We start from the raw sequence: 18,880 nt of genomic DNA, 5'->3' as shown, positions 1-18,880 counted from the left end.
TTTATAAAGACAATGTTCTACATTCTACCTTGGTGAGTAGCGTCTGGAGTCTTAAAAGCCTGTGAGCAGCCATCTAAGATACTCCACTGGTCTCAACCCTCCGGGAGCAAGGGAGAATGAAGAGAACAAGATACAAGGAAAAGATTAGTCCAAAGGACTAATGGACCACAGCTAGCAAGGCTTCCACCAGACTGAGTCCAGTACAGCTGGATGGTGCCCAGCTACCACCACTGACTGCTCTGACCCGGAACACAATAGTGGGTGCTGGACGGAGCTGGAAAAGGATGTAGAACAAAATTCTAACTCACAAAAAAAAGACCAGATTTACTGGCCTGAGAGACTGGAGAAACCCTGAGGGCCCACGGACACCGTTTTAGCTCAGTGGTGAAGTCACTTCCAAAGTTCACCGTTCAGCCGGGGATTGGACAGCCTCATAAAACAAAACGGGACTAATGAGGCACAGCACTCCAGGGACAAGGACTAGAAGGCAGGAGGGGACGGGAAAGCTGGTGATAGGGAACCCAAGGTTGAGAAGAGACAGTGTTGACATGTCATGGGGTTGTTAACCACTGTCATAGGGCAATATGTGTACTGTTTAATGAGACACTATTTGTTCTGCAAACCTTCATTTGAGGTACAAAAAAAAAAAAAGAATTATCTATGTGAGATCAAACTGACAACAGCAACTCAAAAGGTTTGATGGGAAGCCTAGGGGGCAGTGAGTTGAAGATAATAGTGATGGAATAATTTGGAAAAGGTTAGTGAGAATAGCAGCACAGCTGCAAGAATGTAATCGATGTCACTGAATTGTACATGTAGAAACTTTTGAAATGGTGTAACTTTAGCTATGTATATTTTCACCAAAAAAAAAGGTCCTCCAAGGTCGAGAAGGAAGAGTGTTGACATGTCGTGGGGTTGTTAACCAATGTCATAAAACAATATGTGTACTGACTGCTTAATGAGAAACTATTTGTTCTGTAAACCTTCATCTAAAGTACAATAAAAAAACCTTAAAAAAAAAAAAGAATCTGAACCAGCAGAGATTCTGGGCTGAGCTGGCAGCAGGTTACACTGGCTGATGACATGGCACTAGCGGAGGTTCATGAACTAGGGCTGAAACAACAACAACAATCAAACTGGAAGGGGACACTGAGCTTCTGTTAAGGGTGATGGAAAAATCTAGAATCGGGTGGTGGTGATGGTGATATAACATAATGAACGCAGTTGGTATCACTGAATTGTACATGTGAGGAATGTTGAAATGGCAAATATTTTGTGACATATATATTTACCACAATTGAAAAAAAAATTAAACTGATTTCTCTACCTTTTATCTTACGCCAAAATAACTGCAGATGAATCAGTTAATCTTTTTAAAAAGACAGAGAAAATTATAAAGAGTAGTAAAAAAACACACGGGTAATTTTTTATGTAATATTAAGTCGGGAAGGTATTATTACACCGAGAAGCCATAAAGGAATAGACTAAGAAACATTTCATATATTTATTTAATTGACAAATTTTTAACATAATTTTTTTAAAGTGAACATAAACCAGTTAAACATCAAACAACTGAGAGAAAATATGTGCAAAAAGACAGGAGAAAGGGCCAATGTTCTTAATTAAAAAGTGCTCTGAGAACAAATCAGTGTGAAAACAGGAAATAACTAATAGAAAATTGGGCAAAGGTCACACCAGGCTCTTCTTAAGATGCTGGTGGACAACAAAATGAGTCAACAGAAATCTCCACAAACCAGAACAAAAAGAGAACCTGGGACTGAGCTTCCCTCCTAGAACTGAGATGGGAGGCAGTGAGAACAGGGTAGGAATCCTCAAACTCAGAGTCAACATCAAGTGGCAATAAAATGAGCGTGGGCAAGCTCAAAAATGAAGGAAAGTCTTTACCAGTTGGCACAGCACAGTCAGATAAAAGACCTGCCCTTTCTTTCAAGCCACCTGGATAACCCAGTGTGATGCTGGAACTTAACCAGTTGCCATTGAGTTGACTCAGACTCATGGTGACCCTGTCTGTGTCAGAGTAGAACTATGCACCATAGGGTTTTTAGTGGCTGATTTTTCAGAAGTAGATCACCAGGCCTTTCTTCCAAGATGCCTCTGGGTGGACTCAAACCTCTAACCTTTTGGTTAGCAGCCGAGCATTTGCACTACCCTGGGACTCCCCGCTATTGGGACAATAGTTGTTGTTTGACGTCAAGTCGATATCAACTGATAGTGACCACATGTGCTAGAGTAGAATAGCCCCATAGGGTTTTCTTGGCTGTAATCTTTATGGAAGCAGGTCACCAGGTCTTTCTCTCCGTGGATAGGTTTGAACTGCAACCTTTTGGTTAGCAACTGAGCACTTAACCGTTGTGCCACCAGGGCTCCTTCTATTGGAACTAACTGGTCTGAAACAGCAGCAATGGGCACACTGTTTGGACCTGCTTGGAATTTTGCCCTATAATGTAGCTGGGCTTCCTCAGTCAAAACAGAGTGCATGCTCTGGGGCCTCCTCTTGGAGCAGTTTCTCTATAGTCATGGAGATTCATCTACTTGGAGACAGCCGAATCCCTGCCAAGCTTTGTTCTACAGTCATGAATCTCCATGTGTGCTACTTGGAGATTACTCACTCACAACTTCTCAAGTATTTCTAAATCATTATTACTTATTTTGGTGGGAGGTGGAGGGGATTAAGAAAATGGTTTCTAGGAAAAGAAAAAGTTTCCCACAACACACATCCATGCAGCAGAAAATCTTCCCTTTTTACTTGACCACAGGTTGGCAACCCAAGTAAATCAACAATTCAACAAACTGTCTTAGTGCTGCCTATGTAACAGGTACTTTGAGGGATAACAGTGCCTAGATAAAGTCCCTGACCGTAAGAGTTTAAAATCCAGTAGGAAATATAAAATATAAGAAACAATAAGGCCCATTTTCCTTCAGAACCTCAATATCATTATCTTATCCATGAAAAATTTAACAACAATTTAGTATCATTTAATATATAGTCCATATTTCAGCTTCCACAGTTGGGCCAGTTTCTGTTTTAGAGGTTTTGAGGTGTTTTTTTTTTTAGATCCAGATTTAGGCACTGCATTTGGCTGTCATGTCTGTTTGGCAGCCTCCTTTAATCTAGATTTTTTTGGTTTCTCATTCATAACACTGGAACTTTTGAAGTTAGGTAAGGGGTATTATAAAATGTCCTACTTTCTGGATTTGTCTGATATTTCTTCATGGTTAGATTCAGATTAAACATTTTTGGCAAGAATACTCCAAAGGCCATGTTGTGTACTTCCTATTGCATCATATCAATAGGTAGATACTGCTAGTTTGTCCCACTTACTGAAAAAATTAAGTTCAATCACTTGTATGAGACAGTATCTACCAGATCATTCCATCATAATGGTATTTTTTCCCCTCTGTAATTAGTATTACACAGAGAGATACTTTGAGACAATAGGAATTCTAATAATTTTTTGCCAAAGGGTTTTAGGATCCACTGAGGACCCTTGCCTAAATCATTATTTACAGGTTGCAAAATGCTGTGTTTTCTTTTTCTAATTCCATCATATCTTCCCCCTTTATTAGCTGGCATTCTTTGGTAAAGGAACTTTGACCTCTCCATTTCCCATTTCACTTTCACTGTTTTGGGGCAGGTGGGAGAAGGTATATCATCATGGACTGATGGATTTTTCTTTTTTAATTCATTGTGCTATAATCCATTTCCAATAGATTTTAATAATCATTATTTTTTGGTAGTTAACTGTGATACACACTTAACATACTAAAAACAGCAACTGCTAATACCAAAATGTAGCCAACTAAAATAAATCATTATGTGAAAAGCTGATGGACGAAGATGATATCTGAACCCACTGATTAAAGGTAACAACATGGAAACAACCAGGTATTATGTGCCACCTGATGTGAGTAACCAGTAACCTGATGGGAGGTACCCAGTACCACCAAGAAAGTATTCTATCCAAGAACAATAAATAAATAAGACCACAAATTTGATCAAGGAGTTCCTGTGTGGTGTAAATGGTTAACATACCTGGCTGCTAACCCAGAGATGCCTCAGAAGAAAGGCCTGGCAATCGACTGCCAACAAATCTCCCACTGAAAACCCTATGGAACACAATTCTCCTCCGACACACACAGGGTTACCATGGGGGAGGAAACTGATTCAGCCTCTAGTGCTAACTATCAGTTTACATAAAATACTGAGGACAGGGAAACACCAGCAAAATCCAGACTGTGGGAACCACAGGACAGTCGAACCAATTTGCTCACCAAATAAACTGCAAGGGAACAAACAAAAAAGGAGAGGAGTTCTATAAATTAACAAAAACTTGAGACATCAGGTGAATGCCATGTGTGACCTGTGTTTGAATCCTGATAGAACAAACTGACTGTAAAAACTGTAAACTCAGGGCTTGGGTTTTAACATATGTACAGAGGCTTCAAGAAACAAGGGAATAAAGCTAAAACCTCTTCCTTTTGAACTAGAAAAAAAATCTACCCACCTATACAGAGAAATGACAACAAAAGTCTTATCTCTGACTGAGCTCTGGGTTATTTAAGTTAAACTGTTGTTGTTAGTTGCCATGGAGTCAGCTCCAACTCATTGTGAACCCAAATATAACAGAACGAAACGCTGCCTGGTCCTGCGCCATCGTCACAATCACTGGTATGCTCAAGTCCATTGTTGTGGCCATTGTGTATTTTGAGTGCCTTCCAACCTAGGGAGTTCATCTTCCAGCACTATATTGGACAATATTCTGTTGTAATCCATACAGTTTTCACTGGCTAATTTTTGGAAGTAGATCACCAGGCCTTTCTTCCTAGTCTGTCTTAATCTGGAAGCTCTGCTGAAACCTACCCACCATGGGTGACCCTGCTGGTATTTGTAATACTGGTGGCATATCTTCCATCATCATAGCAACATGCAAGGTACCATAGTACAACAAACTGACAGACAGGTGGTGGAATAAACAAATTGTTGTTGTTGATGCTGTGTGCTGTTGACTCAATTCAAACTCGTAGCAACCCTATATGACAGAGCAGAACTGCCCCATAGGGTTTCCCATGCTGTAATCTTCAGCATTACACCTGAAGCAGATCATCAGGTCTTTTCTCCTGTACAATTGCAGGTAGGTTTGAACCACTAACCTTTCAGTTAGCATATGAGCACTTAACCATCATGCCACCAGGGCTCCTTAATAAATAAATCAGCTCCCTTTTATTTTTGCTACACTGTTGCCATAGCTTTATGGCAAGCCATCTGAACAGAGGTTGGATATGTCCCCTTCATAAACCACTGAGTAGGATATGAGTGAGAAAGGAAGGAGTGTGAGGTAATACTGGAAAAGTCAGACAACAGCCAGACCAAGGAGGTTTTAGCTAGCTAAAGAGTTTAAATTTCTATTCTGTAGGCAACATGAACCCACAGTGTGTAGGGAGGTAAATTAAAGAGACAAGGTAGTACAATGGTTATGTGCAGGGGCTCTGGAGCCAGGCTGCCTGTGTTCATATCACAGCTCTGCCACTCTGGGGCTGTGTGACCTTGGACAAGTGACTGAATCTCTCAGTGCCTCAAGTTACTTAACCACTCAGGACAGATGAGTTATCCCATCTGTATAATGGAGATAACAACACTTCTATGTCATAGAATTATTATGCAGATTAAATTACTTGAAAAGGCACAGCAATTGGTCTCTATTCACCTGGAGCAACAGAGAAAGAAGAAGAGTCAGGAACAAGACGAGGAAACAAAATGTGTGGCTAATTGCCTCCATGGACAACTGCCTCCTTGGTCATGAGATCAGAACTGCTACCATTACTTAACATTTGATCAAAGATTCTATAGAAGAATCCTGATCAAAAGAGGGAAAATGCAGAACAGAATTTCAAATTCTCATAGATTCCAGACTTTCTGGAGCCACAAAGGCTGGATGAACCTCTGAAACTACTGACCTTAGGTCATCTGTAAACCTTAAACCAAAAATATCATCTGAAGTCTTCTTAAAACCAAACAATAGTTTAGCTTAAACAGTAAAAAACGTCTACCTTGAGCATTATGCTTTTTTAAGACCTATCTATGCGGGATCAAACTGACAACAGCAACTCAAAAGATTAGACAGGAATCTTAGAAACCAGTGAGTTTATGTTAAAGGAGGCGGAACAACTCACTAAAGGAGGGTGAGAATGGTTACAAAACTCAAAGAATGTGATTATCACTGAATTGTACATGTAGAAACTGCTGAATTGGCATACGTGCATATTCTTAACAAACAACAACAAGATAAACAAAATTAAAAAAAAAAAAAAAAGGATTCCAAAACCCAAACCAAACAGATTCTGACTCATGGCAACCCTACGCAACAGAGTGCACACTGTTCCATGGGGTTTCCAAGGCTGTAATCTTTATGGGGTTAGACTGCTAGTCTTTCTGGATTAGAACCGCCAACCTTTTGCTTAGCAGCCGAGCGCTTGACCACTGTACCACAAGGGCTCCTCCATAAAGATTATAGCCAAGAAGGTCCTATGGGGCAGTTTTACTCAACGGCACCTAACAAAAATAACAATATTTTTAAAATGTAGTTTAGAAAAGAAATGCCCTAGTTTTCATTAAATGCCATATCCAGTCTTTACTTGTTTTCTCTCAAAATAGCAAAAGCATTTATTTTAACTCCGCTGCTTAAACTCATCATGGTGCAGTACCAATGTAATAACGATTATTTCAAGTCATATTTTAAGATTTCAAATGCTGTTATTATTAAACGATATTTTATTTGATCAAAAAAAAAAAAAAAAAACAGGTTCTGGTTAAACAAGCCATGAAAGGGATTTACTCAGCTGCTGTTAAATACTTTGTTAAGGGAATTATATCCCTGTGACAAGGGCACACTCTCCTTACCGCCAAGCAGAAGCTATATAGAGCCACAAGTTCCTACATTCTTGAGCTCCATGGCCCACCCAAAAGCATCCAAAGAAACATGGCAGGAAGTATAGGTGCTTATGAGGCAGCAAATACCAAGCAGAGAGAGTAGGAACTGACAATGCTCAGCAGGCCTGTTGTTGTTACATGCCTTCGAGTCGGTTCTGACAAACAGCACCCTATGTACAACAGAATGAAACGCTGCCCAGTCCTGCGTCATCCTCACACTCGTTGCTATGTTTGAGTCCATTGTTGCTGCCACTGTGTCAATCCGTCTCGTTGAGGGTCTTCCTAATCCTCATGAATAGTGGAGAACAACAGAACAAGTGGCCCCATTTAATAATTTAACTAAAGCAGACCGTGGTTATAAGACAAAGGGTCAAAGAGGTGGAAGGACTGGGAAGAAGTCACACCTTCTCCTACAAAATTATTAAAGGACTCCATGTCTAAAAAAGCTGCTCCCTGATTTTCTCACACTACACATTGCCTTTCAACCTCTCACCCCCTGAGAAGTAATCTATTTGCTGAGTAACACTTAAAAACAGCCACTCGACCCACCTTGGCTAGGGAACACTGACGACGCGCATGGGCACTAAACTAATTAAGGCAAAGGTTACAAAACCAAGTTTATTCTTCTGCTCATGGAAGCAGCAGTGAAGAAATCAAACAACATACCACATTAGGCAAATCTGCTACAAAAGACCCCTTTAAAATCTTAAAAAGCAAAGATGTCACTTTGAGGACTAAGGTGCCCCTGACCCAAGCCATGGTTATTTTCAATTGCCTCCTATGCATGCGAAAGCTGGACAATGATTAAAACAGAAGAAGCATTTATACATTTGAATTATGGTGTTGGGGAAGAATACCGAATATACCATGGACTGTCAGAAGGAAGAACAAATCTGTCTTGGAGGAGGTACTGCGAGAATTCTTTCTCGAAGCCAGGACAACAAAACTTCATCTTGCTTACTTTGAACATGTTATTAGGAGGGGTCAATCCCTACACAAGGACATCATGCTTGGTAAAACAGAGGGTCAGTGAAAAAAAGGGAAACCTTCAATAAGATGGATTGACACGACAGCCACAACAATGGACTCAAACATACCTACTATTGTGAGTATGGCGCAGTACTGGGTAATGTTTTGTTCTGTTATACACGGGGACTCTATGAGTCCTAGCCAACTCAACTGCACCTAACAACAGTGACATAAACTTTATGCTTAAACAACAAGGTGACCCAGAGCAGGACTGAAACGAAATTGTCAAGAAAGAAGAGAACTTGGAGGGGCCCCAACACAGTCTTCCTTTGAATTGACACACCAGGGATTTTCATTTATCTCACTGCATTCATTCCTTATCCCAAGAAGGAACCACCAGAGGCAAAGTTCACTAACATAGCCTACATCAGTGGTTATCAGTCTCATATGCACATTTGATTCTGCTGAGGAGCTTTTAAAATCCCTGAGGCCCAGGCCACACACAAAACCAACTAACTATATCAGATTCCCTGGAACCCTGGTGGCTCAGTGGTTAAGCGTTTGGCTGCTAACCAAAAGGTCAGCAGTGTGAATTCACCAGGCGCTCCTTGGAAACCCTATGAGGCAGTTCTACTCTGTTCTACGGTGTCACTATGAGTCGGACTCGACTCGATGGCAACGGGTTTGGGGTTTTGTTTTGTTTTGTCGGGGGAGGGAACCAGGCATCAGTATTTCTTAGAGCTGTCCAGGTGATTACAATGTGTTGAGAACAGTGTGAAAAGCAAGAGTGTTTCAAAGGAATACGGACCAATAACAAATTTTTCTGGGACTCTATTTCTTTACCTGGTTAAAAGGCGACAGGGTTAAGGAGTGGGAGGAGTGAGGATCATTGTGTTATATAAACTCCAAAGCCTATCCAGGTGGTGGTGTGGTGGTTAAGCGTTCGGCTGCTAACCAAAAGATCAGCAGTTCTAACTCACCAGTGGCTCCTTGGCAACGGATTTGGTTTTTTGTTTGTTTCTGGTTTAAAGCCCAAATATCAATGGAATCATGGGAACTCGCTGTTTTAATAACCATCATCATCATGAGAGCACAAAAAAAAAAAAAAACCATCAAACTTTTTTTCCTTTGTTTCTAATACAAAAAAACAGTCTGCTTTACAAGATAGCACCAAAACCTAGCAGAGTTGTGGAAGTACAGGTTTTTACCATAAGGAAGAGAGGAAACCTGCAATCTGAAGAATATCCATAATAACCTCAATCAATTTTATCCTCAGTAATAAACCTCTGATGAGGGTATTATCACAAACGAGAAACCTGAAAAACATGGAAGTTAAATATATAGCCCAAGAGCTAAGGAGTGAAAACCTGATTAAAATTTTTACAAAGGAATATGACAGTGGTGATGGCTGCACAACTCTGTGAAGACACTAAAAGCCACTGAACTGTACACTTTAAGTGGGTGAATCGTATGGTATGTGAATTACAGGCAGTCTCCTGGTTACCAACGTCAGACTTACAACTTACGTTCAACCCACAGTTATTAAACCAACCCCTGTAAAGCCTATTATATTAAAAATTCAAGGTACATACAATGGTTTATAATAACAAATGGGTACTACTTGGCAACACGCATCAAAACATTATTATTATTATTACTGTATTATTATGCTAAAGATCTTCTAGTGTAACTGGAAGTGTTTCTAATGTTTTTTATGCATAGAAAGGTACACTATATAGTATATGCTAAAACAAACACTGAATAACTGACATTAGATATGAATCATACCTAACTATTCTGACTTTTGTACAAATTTGACTTAAAGGGTAATCCAGGGACTACCTGTACATCTCAATAAAGCTGTTTTTTAAAAAGGGTATATGACAATTCCTGCCCTGTAGTGATTTATGGTCTGCTTGGGAAGATAAGAAATAAACTTAACAAACTGAACACTGCAATGAAGCAGATACTGAGAGCCAAAGGCATTGTAGAGATAAAAACTATAGGAGTGGGATGATCAGGATATGTTGTTGTTGTTGTGTGCCACCAAGTCAATTCCGACTTATAGTGATCCTATCTTAGGATAAAGTGAAACTGCCCCATAGGGTTTTCTGGGCTATAATCTTTAAAGCCTTGGTGGTACAGTGGTTAAGCATGAGGCTGCGAACCAAAAGGTTGGTTGTTCAAACTCACCAGCCACTCTACAGCAGAGATATGGTAATCTGTTTCCCTAAAGATTACAGGCTTGGAAATCCTATGGAGCAGTCACACTTTCCTATAGGGTCACTATGAGTTGGAACTCACTCGACGACAACACGTATTTTTACAGGAGTAGATCACCAGTTCTTTTTTCCTGAGGGGTCACTGGTGGGTTCTGGTTAAACAAGCCATGAAAAAGGTTTACTCAGCTGCTGTTAAATACTTAGTTAAGTGAATTCTATCCCTGGGACAAGGCACACCCTCCTCACCACCAAGCAGAACCCATACAGAGCCACAGGTTCCTATATTCCTGGACTCCAAGGGCCACCCAAAAGCATCCAAGGAAACACAGCACTAGGGCTCCTTTAGGAAATATACATGCCCATAATCCACGGCATGTGAATTCTCACACATGCACCTTTGCAAATGGCACTCTTTTGAGGTCCTGGAGGGCTAAGGAGGGATTCAGAGCAGAGACTCTGAAAACAGACTCTCTTGGTTAAAATCTAGACTCTATGGTTTAGTCACTGTGCAACCCTGAGAAATAACTTCCCTGCACCTCAGTTTTCTCATCTGTAAAATGAGGACAAAAATAAGAGTATCTACCTCTTGGTGTTATGAATATTGAGTGATTATTTGCAAACCACTTGGGAAAGGGCCTGTACACAGTAGGTACTATTGTTGTTGTTGTTGGGTGTACTTGAGTTGGTTCCAACTCATAATGACCCCATGCACAACAGAATGAAACACTGCCCGGTCCCGCGCCATCCCCACAATCGTTGCCATGCTTGAGCCCATGGTTGTAGCCACTGTGTCAATCCACCTCATTGCGGGTCTTCCTCTTTTTCACCGACCCTCTACTCTACCAAGCATGATGTCCTTCTCCAGGGACTGGTCCCTGCTGATAACATGTCCAAAGTATGTGAGACGAAGTCTGGCCATCCTCGCTTCTAATAAGCATTCTGGTGTCTATCAGTTTGTTGTACTGTGGGGACTTGCATGTTGCTGTCATGATGGAAGTTATGCCACTGGCATTCAAATACCAGCAAGGTCACCAATGGTAGACAGGTTTCAGCTGAGCTTCCAGAGTAAGACAGACTACGAAGAAGAACCTGGCGGGCTACTTCTGAAAAAAATTTGCCAGTGAAAACCTTATGAAGAGCAGCAGAACAAATACTATTAAGTTCCACCTCCTAACTTCCGCATTTTGGTCATCTCCCACTCCTCTCCCATATAACTCTACTCTCCACCATGAAGAATACTATGAAGACAGTATCGCTGACCAGTTAAGAGTATGGACTCTGGAGCCAGACTAGCATTCCCAGTTCCGTAACTTCCTAATTATCAGGCCTTAGGCAGGTTACATCACGTCTAGGTATCTGAGTCTTCGTATACAAAATACAGATGATAGTTTCTAACTGAGCAATCTAACTGGTGCAGGACTCGGGAGTGTTTTGTTCTGTTGTGCACAGGGTCACTATGAGTTGGAACCAACTCAGTGGCACCTAACAACAACAGTGTCTAACTCACGGGGTTGTGAGAGTGAGTACGTGAATTACTAAGCATTTAAAATCTTATCTGGCATCTAGTAAGCACTCAATAAGTGTTAGCCGCTATATTATTTTCTTTATTACCTGCTATTCCTAAATGTATGTACATAGATCAAGAGGTGTCTTTCAAACAGAACAAGGGGATACTGCATGGTTTAAAACTAGGAAAGGTGTGCAGCAGGGTCATATCCTTTCACTATACTTATTCAATCTGTATGCTGAGCAAATAATCCCAGAAGCTGGACTATATGAAGAAGAATGCAGCATCAGGATTGGAGGAAGACTTATTAACAACCTGCATTATGCAGATGACACAACCTTGCTTGCTGAAAGTGAAGAGGACTTGAAGCATTTACTGATGAAGATCAAAGACTACGGACTTCAGTATGGATTACATCTCAACATAATGAAAACAAAAATCTTCACAAATGGACCAATAAGCAACATCATGATAAGGGGAGAAAATACTGAAGTTGTTGTCATGGATTAAATTGTGTCACCAAAAAATGTGTCAACTTGGCTAGGCCATGATTCCCAGTATTGTGTGACTGTCCCCCATTTTGTCATCTGATGTGATTTTCCTATGTGCTGTAAATCCTGCCTCTATGATGTTAATGAGGTGGGATTATCGGCATTTATGTTAATGAGGCAAGACTCAGTCTACAAGATTAGGTTGTGTTTTAAAACAATCTCTTAAGATAAGTCAGCAGAGACATGGGGATCTCATACTACCAAGAAACAAGAGCCAGGAGAACAGTGTGTCCTTTGGACCAGGGGTGCCTGCGCTGAGAAGCTCCTCGACCAGGGAAGATTGATGACAAGGACGTTCTCCCAGAGCCGACAGAGAGCGAAAGACTTCCCCTGGAGCTGGCACCCTGAATTCGGACTTCTGGTCTCCTAGACTGTGAGAGAATAAATTTCTCTTTGTTAAAGGCATCCACTTGTTTCTGTTATAGCAGCACCAGATGACTAAGACAGTTGTCAAGGCTTTTATTTTACTTGGATACATAATCAACATCCATGGAAGCAGCAATCAAGAAATCAAATAATGTATTGCACTGGGAAAATCTGCTGCAAAGGACCTCTTTAAAGTGTTAAAAAGCAAAGATGTCACTTTGAGGATTAAGGTGGGTCTGACCCAAGCCATAGTATTTCCAATTGCCTCATACACACGGGAAAGGAAGGCGAAAGGAGAACCGATGCCTTTGAATTACGGTGTTGGCAAAGAACATCGACTATACCATGGACTGCCAGAAGAATGAACAAATCTATCTTGAAAAAAGTATAGCCATAATGCTCCTTAGATGCGAGGATGGTGAGACTTCCTCTCACATACTTTGGACACGTCATCTATCAGGTGGGACTAGTCCCTGGTAGGACATCATGCTTGGCAAAGTAGAGGGTCAGCGAAAAAGAGGAAGACCCTCAGTGAGATGGACTGACACAGTGGCTGCAACAGTGGGTTGAAACAGAGTTAATGACTGTGAGGATGTTGCAGAACTGGGCAGTGTTTCATTCTGTTGTACATAGGGTCACCATGAGTCAGAAGCACCTTACAACAACATTCCTAAATATGGCATATGCTCCCCTTCCTGCCTTCCATTTGCTGTGTGTTCCCTGTCACTGGAATGGATCTTTCCTCTTCCCGATCCATTCTGAAATACCACCACCTCCAAGAAGTCTCCCTGATCTCCCCTCACTCCCTTCCTGGTACTCCAAAAGGCCCTATAGTAGAGCATTTCCATCAGAGAACTCAGCCCATGGTGCGGTTCTGGTTTTCCTGAAGGTCTAAATGGAATCTAATTCATTTTACTATACTTACTTTAAGGAGCCCTGGTCACACAGTGATTAAAGCACTCGGCTGCTAACTGAAAGGTCGGTGGTTTGAACCCACCAGCTGCTCCACAGGAGAAAGATGTGACCGTCTGCTTCCATAAAGATTTACAGCCTTGGAAATCCTATGGGACAGTACTACTCTGTCTTACAGGGTTGCTATGAGTCGGGTTGCTATGAGTCGGAATCGACTTGATGGCAGTGGGTTTGTTTTTTTTATCCTCACTTTAGCCTCATGCCTAGAACATTAGAAAGTGCAATATACAATTCTAAATAAATCAATAATAATAGCAACGACTCATCTGAGAATGGAAAATCAATACAAAATGTATTACCCTTACAGACTAAATTTTCATTATTATTAAAGCTTTGTCACAAAATTTTTTTTTGCTCTGAGCTAATTTCAATCAAATTTCTGGTCCATGTCCAATTTAATGCCTGAACATCTATTATGCCTGAACTCAACTAAGCATCCTCTAACTTTTAACCACTTCATATATTTAATTCCATCATTCTTAATGTACACTAATGGACAGTTACAAAGACAGAATGTTCCCTACAATCAAAAAGGAAAGGAAGAGGACACTTCTCTCTCACTACTTTTCAAAAATGGATGTTTTTAGAGCTATGTAAAAGAAACTTTTTTAAAACTTATTTTAATACAAAGTTAATCTGAAAAACACTAATGGTTTTAGGTCAATGTTACTTCATGAAAAAATAAATTCCTCTTGCAACTTTAAGTAATAATCTTCATGGCCGAAATGAAAATAAAAAGCAAACCAAAGACTGGATTCTCAGCCTTCCTATTTTAACTATTTAAAGGAAGAGGGACTTCAATAATTAGTTACACCTGAATAAATATAAAGCCCAAGGAAACTAAGAATAAATGGTCCAGAGATATAGAAATTGCTAGCTATGGGTATGTCCAACCAGAAAATATCAAGTCTGCTTAAATACTCAATTCACCACAAGTATACTGAGTGTTGGAATTAGCCTACAATAGTTGAGTCTCCAGATTGTTGGCCCAATTTCTTCGACACCCCAATGACGTGAACTTCTCTCCTAGTCAGGTTCCTCAACTTTTAAGAGGGAATGACAAACCTACAACCAGGTGAGGAGATTTTTGTGTTTAACCGTCAACATTGAATATTTACATTCCAAGTAAAGGCAAGGAGCACAGCCTTTAACTTGACTACTTGGGGGACTAATTACTATCTGACAGTAAGTACCCAACAAGAGTGGTGCCCAAATGCAATTCAATAAGAAGTATTCTTAGACTAAACTAGGCCAGCACAGCTTCATTTGTGGACCTTTCAAGACTACGTTTACCGTACTGCCCCTGAGCTACAGTGAGGAACATTATAAGGAATGGCCTTATGGACCCCACAGACATACATTTGTGGTCAATGAGGCAGTTTCATACAGCATACGGGACATGGGGAGAAACTGGTCTCAGCAGTACGAGGAGACCTCTCTCCCAAGTAACTGACTTGCGAACCACCTTACTGATCGTTTCCTCTTTGCTTTGGCTGCTAGAAAATTCAGTTACCTCTAGCAAACACACACGTATCTTCCACTAACCTTAGTCCTGGCTTCATTTTTCTTTATCCTGTTTTTCTCATCTAGTCAGACTTGATTTTGATATGTCTTGTTGGATTGTAAATATGTGTACAGATGACGTGCACCATCAGAAATCCTTTCCAAAAAGAGGTGAGTTTAAATGACTAAACAAAAATGCAAGCTTCCAAATAGTAAAAATAAAATATTTCATTTCCCCTGACTCTCTCTACTTGGCTAGATATCAGCTGCCCTTCTTGATATAACGTGACAGTTTAATAAAAATACAACCGAAAAGTTAAACCTACTTCCACATCACTTATTTTTGCTTCATATTAGCTGATCGATTGCTCTTATACTCCATTTATATGCATACTCAATTTCAGTTCCTCACGTACTTTATCTCTAAATTGAGTAAAAAAATTGTTTAGCTCACCTGCAGGTACTAAAAAAATGACAATGACATATGTGTACCTATTTCCACTGAACTCTACTAGAATAAGTCACCTCGGGGAACTAATTCATAATAAACCTTGAGAAATGACTGTATGTAAATTTAATGCAAAATTAAATTTTTAGCTTCCAAAAATGAATCCTGGGTAGTGATCCTAAGAGAACCTGGGTAAAACAATTGTATTATATATATACCTGTGTGTACACATTCACACACATTCAGAGCACACTCCTAAAGATGGAACTCAGAAATTACAGAAAATGTAAAAGCCACATAGTCCAGGAACATGAAGAACCCTGAGGATTTTGGGAGCCTGGCCAGCCTGCAGAGACTTCAGTCATACAAGAGCATTTAAATATATTTGTCTGCTTACAATTTCCATTGCAAATGTGATTAGTTTGCTTGAATAAATAGGAATATGATGTGTTGGCCATGTTTTCCTCTTGAGGGTTATCACAGAGTTCTGATTAAGGACAAATGTTTGAAATGTTGAGTATATTTAAGTTCACTTTGCTTAAAATGAGCTAAGAAGTTGTATAGGCTTGATTAAAGGGCTGCCTTCGTGAACTTAAAATTAAAAGCAATAAGTTCCAATGATTCAAGTGATTGGGTCTAAATATGGTATTCTGCCAGAAAAGTTGAAATGGAGTCCAAAAGAAGATTGAAATGGTGTGCAGGTTTCAAGAAATGGTGAAAGAGAAAAGGTCAACGTATCTGAGTTGTCTTTTCTCTGGGTTCGTGAATAATTCACATTACGCAGAATTCCTTTTCAGAACTACACAGGAACGACAGGCTCCCAGGACAATCTGTTTTGTCATTTCCAAAGAGAAGCCTCCCAAACGCTCCAAGGTGGGTATGTAAGCGTTGTCAAATGAGCAGCAGGGGAAAATACAGAAAACGGAGGTCCCTGGAGCTTTTATGCGCGCACACACATGCAGGCCGAGTCCCCCAGGCAGTTTCTAAAGCGGAAGTCAAGGTGACTTCCACCCGCCAGAGGGCGGAGCCCTTGGAACCTAATAGGATCAGGCTTCAGCCCCGGCTGTGCCCCCTGGAAGAAGAAACGTCGGTCAACAACAACCGGGGTCAGGAACAGGAGCGCGCTGGGGTGTCCGAGGGACCTGCAGACACCGAGCCCTCTGCACCCAAGGAGCACCAGGCACGGATCATACCCGTTCCTCCTCGCCGGCCTTGGCTCAATCCCGCCAGGCACCCGTCGGGCACCGACTCCCCTACTGGGCCAAGTGGGAGGGTCAGGCCGGCAAAGTTTCTGATGAAAGGTTAGGCCTCGGTCCCCGGCACCGGCCGCGTGTGCTGCCCAGGAGGGGTGGTCACGTCCCTCCTCCTGCAGCTGCAAGGTTGAGCGGCCCTTTTTATTTGCTTTTGCTGTTGCACGTGTACGCCCAAGCCTTTCGTGCCCCTTGACGCAGGTTCAACCGGCGCGCTCCCCCGGGCAGAGGCAGACGCTTACCTTGGCGGCCGCCATGCTTCGCCCCGGGTACGGGCGGCAGCGGGACCCACTCACTGTCTCGCTCGCACTCTTGACCCGTGCGGCTCACTTCCAGTCCCGGCGGCAGCGTGGGTGACGATACAGCCCGGCAGCGTGCGCGCCCTGCCGGCTTTCTCAAGCCCTCCTGCCGGCGCGGGTCATGCGGACGCCGGCAGCCCATTGGCTGGGCCCGGCCCGGGCCGCCGGGGCGTGCTTGATCCGGGCGGCCTCTGCCCGGCTGACTGGGCGGGCCTGGGCCCGGGGGCGGTGGACTGGACAGGGGCACGTGATCTGGGCTGAGCTGTGCCCCAGAGGCGGCTTCTGCGGCGAGGGCCACGGGGGCATGGCGGGTGCAGGTGTGTCTCCTGCGGAAAGGTGGCCTCGCCAGGAAGCTGCTAGCTTCAGCAGGTTCCAGGGGCTACTCTTGGGCCCTTGAGACCGATGGGAAGGGCAAGTAACAATAGTTGGTACAGAACCTGGGCAAGTTTAAGAACTCCACCATGTCACATGTTTAGCCAGGTTTTCTTTATCTCTCCCCTTTCGAAGGGGAGAAGCATTGTCATATAATGGATCTTGGAACCATTTTGACAGTAGGCATTGAGCAGTCGAACTTGAAGTAGCAACGCAGTGCTGCAGGCAAGTCTAATTTTAGGTCAAATCTGGTAAACTCTGTGGTGAATGTAGTGCGAAATATATTTAAGAAACTGCTACATTTCAACCCTACATATTAGGACAATAGAGATGGGAAGTCCCAAGATCAAGATCAAAAGACTCCCCCAAAACAGGCCATACTAAAGTAAATGACAAGTCAAAATTTTAATGTAAAACCCCAGAGGTATTCCTTTTCATCAGGATGTCATTCGTTTCTGACGTCAAGATGTGTAATTATTAAGATGATGGTGGTCAGAAACCAGAGCGGGCTCTAAGTGTTTTGTAGATTGTGGATATAACACATCAGCAAAACTGTTTATTACTAATCAGTTTAATTCGTCAACATTAATTGAGCACCTACTATGTGCTATGTGCTGCAGATACCAAAATTACTTTGGAAGTTGTCCCAGCCGTCAACATGCTTGCAGGCTAGTGGGAAGGGAGAAACGTAACTAGTTAACTTCAATAACACCTGTTAGGCACTGACCTGTTCCCAGGGTACCATGACAACACTGAGGACTGGGGAGGCCTAACAGAGGAGCTGATGCCTCAGCCAAATGGAAGAAAGTGGCTGTGAATTAGTTCAGTGAGGAGAGGGGGAAAGGTGTTGTAGCAAAGAAAGACGAGAGGCAGGAGGCCCAGAAATTGCTAGGGAAACACAAGAAGTTTGACAGGAGAGGAAACTTAAGCTGTGAGTCTGTGGAAGAAGAGTCTGGATGGACAGGTATGGGTCCTGTCATGGAGGATATTGGGTGTCATGCTGAAGGCTGTGGACCTTGACTGAAAGACTTTAAGCCAGGAAGTAACATGGGCCGATTTTCAATGTAGTTGATTCTTCTACCTGCAGTGTAGAGGATGGGGAAAGACTTGAACTATCCAGACAAGATGGGGCTTGAAACTAAAATGTGATAGGGCTAGAGGAATACATCAAAAACTAAAAAAAAACAAAACAAAATCCTGGTCATTGAGTCAATTCCAACTCATAGTAATCCTGTAGGACAGTAGAACTGCCCCATAGGATTTCCAATGCTGTAAGTCTTTTCTGAAGTAGACTGTCACATCTTTCTCCTGCAGAGTGGCTGGTGGATTTGAACTGCTGACGTTTTGGTTAGCAGCTCAGCACTTAACCAGTGTGCCACTAGGGGTCCAGAGGAATACACAGAAAGTAAAATTAGTTGGCCTTGGTACTGATTAATGTGGGGGCAGAAGAGAGAAAGAGAGTGGTCATGTAT

The 18,880-nt window shown here is 42.0% G+C and overlaps 1 protein-coding gene across 2 annotated transcripts in view; it reads right to left on the bottom strand.

Annotated features, from left to right (window-relative positions):
* The window catches only part of SLC25A13 (solute carrier family 25 member 13), a 222,051-nt gene extending 203,451 nt beyond the window's left edge, over positions 1–18,600 (bottom strand). For both annotated transcript variants that reach the window (XM_012558304.2, XM_004386134.2), the window contains exon 1: positions 16,980–18,600. In XM_012558304.2, the coding sequence (XP_012413758.1) occupies positions 16,980–16,994 (15 nt within the window). In that variant the 5' untranslated portion in view covers positions 16,995–18,600. The remainder of the gene's footprint in view (positions 1–16,979) is intronic.
* Positions 18,601–18,880: the final 280 nt, after the last annotated feature.

The sequence above is a fragment of the Trichechus manatus genome, unplaced genomic scaffold (genome assembly GCF_000243295.1).
Source record: "Trichechus manatus latirostris isolate Lorelei unplaced genomic scaffold, TriManLat1.0 scaffold00156, whole genome shotgun sequence".
NCBI classification, from domain to species: domain Eukaryota; kingdom Metazoa; phylum Chordata; class Mammalia; order Sirenia; family Trichechidae; genus Trichechus; species Trichechus manatus.
This window is presented reverse-complemented; position numbering and strand designations above follow the sequence as displayed.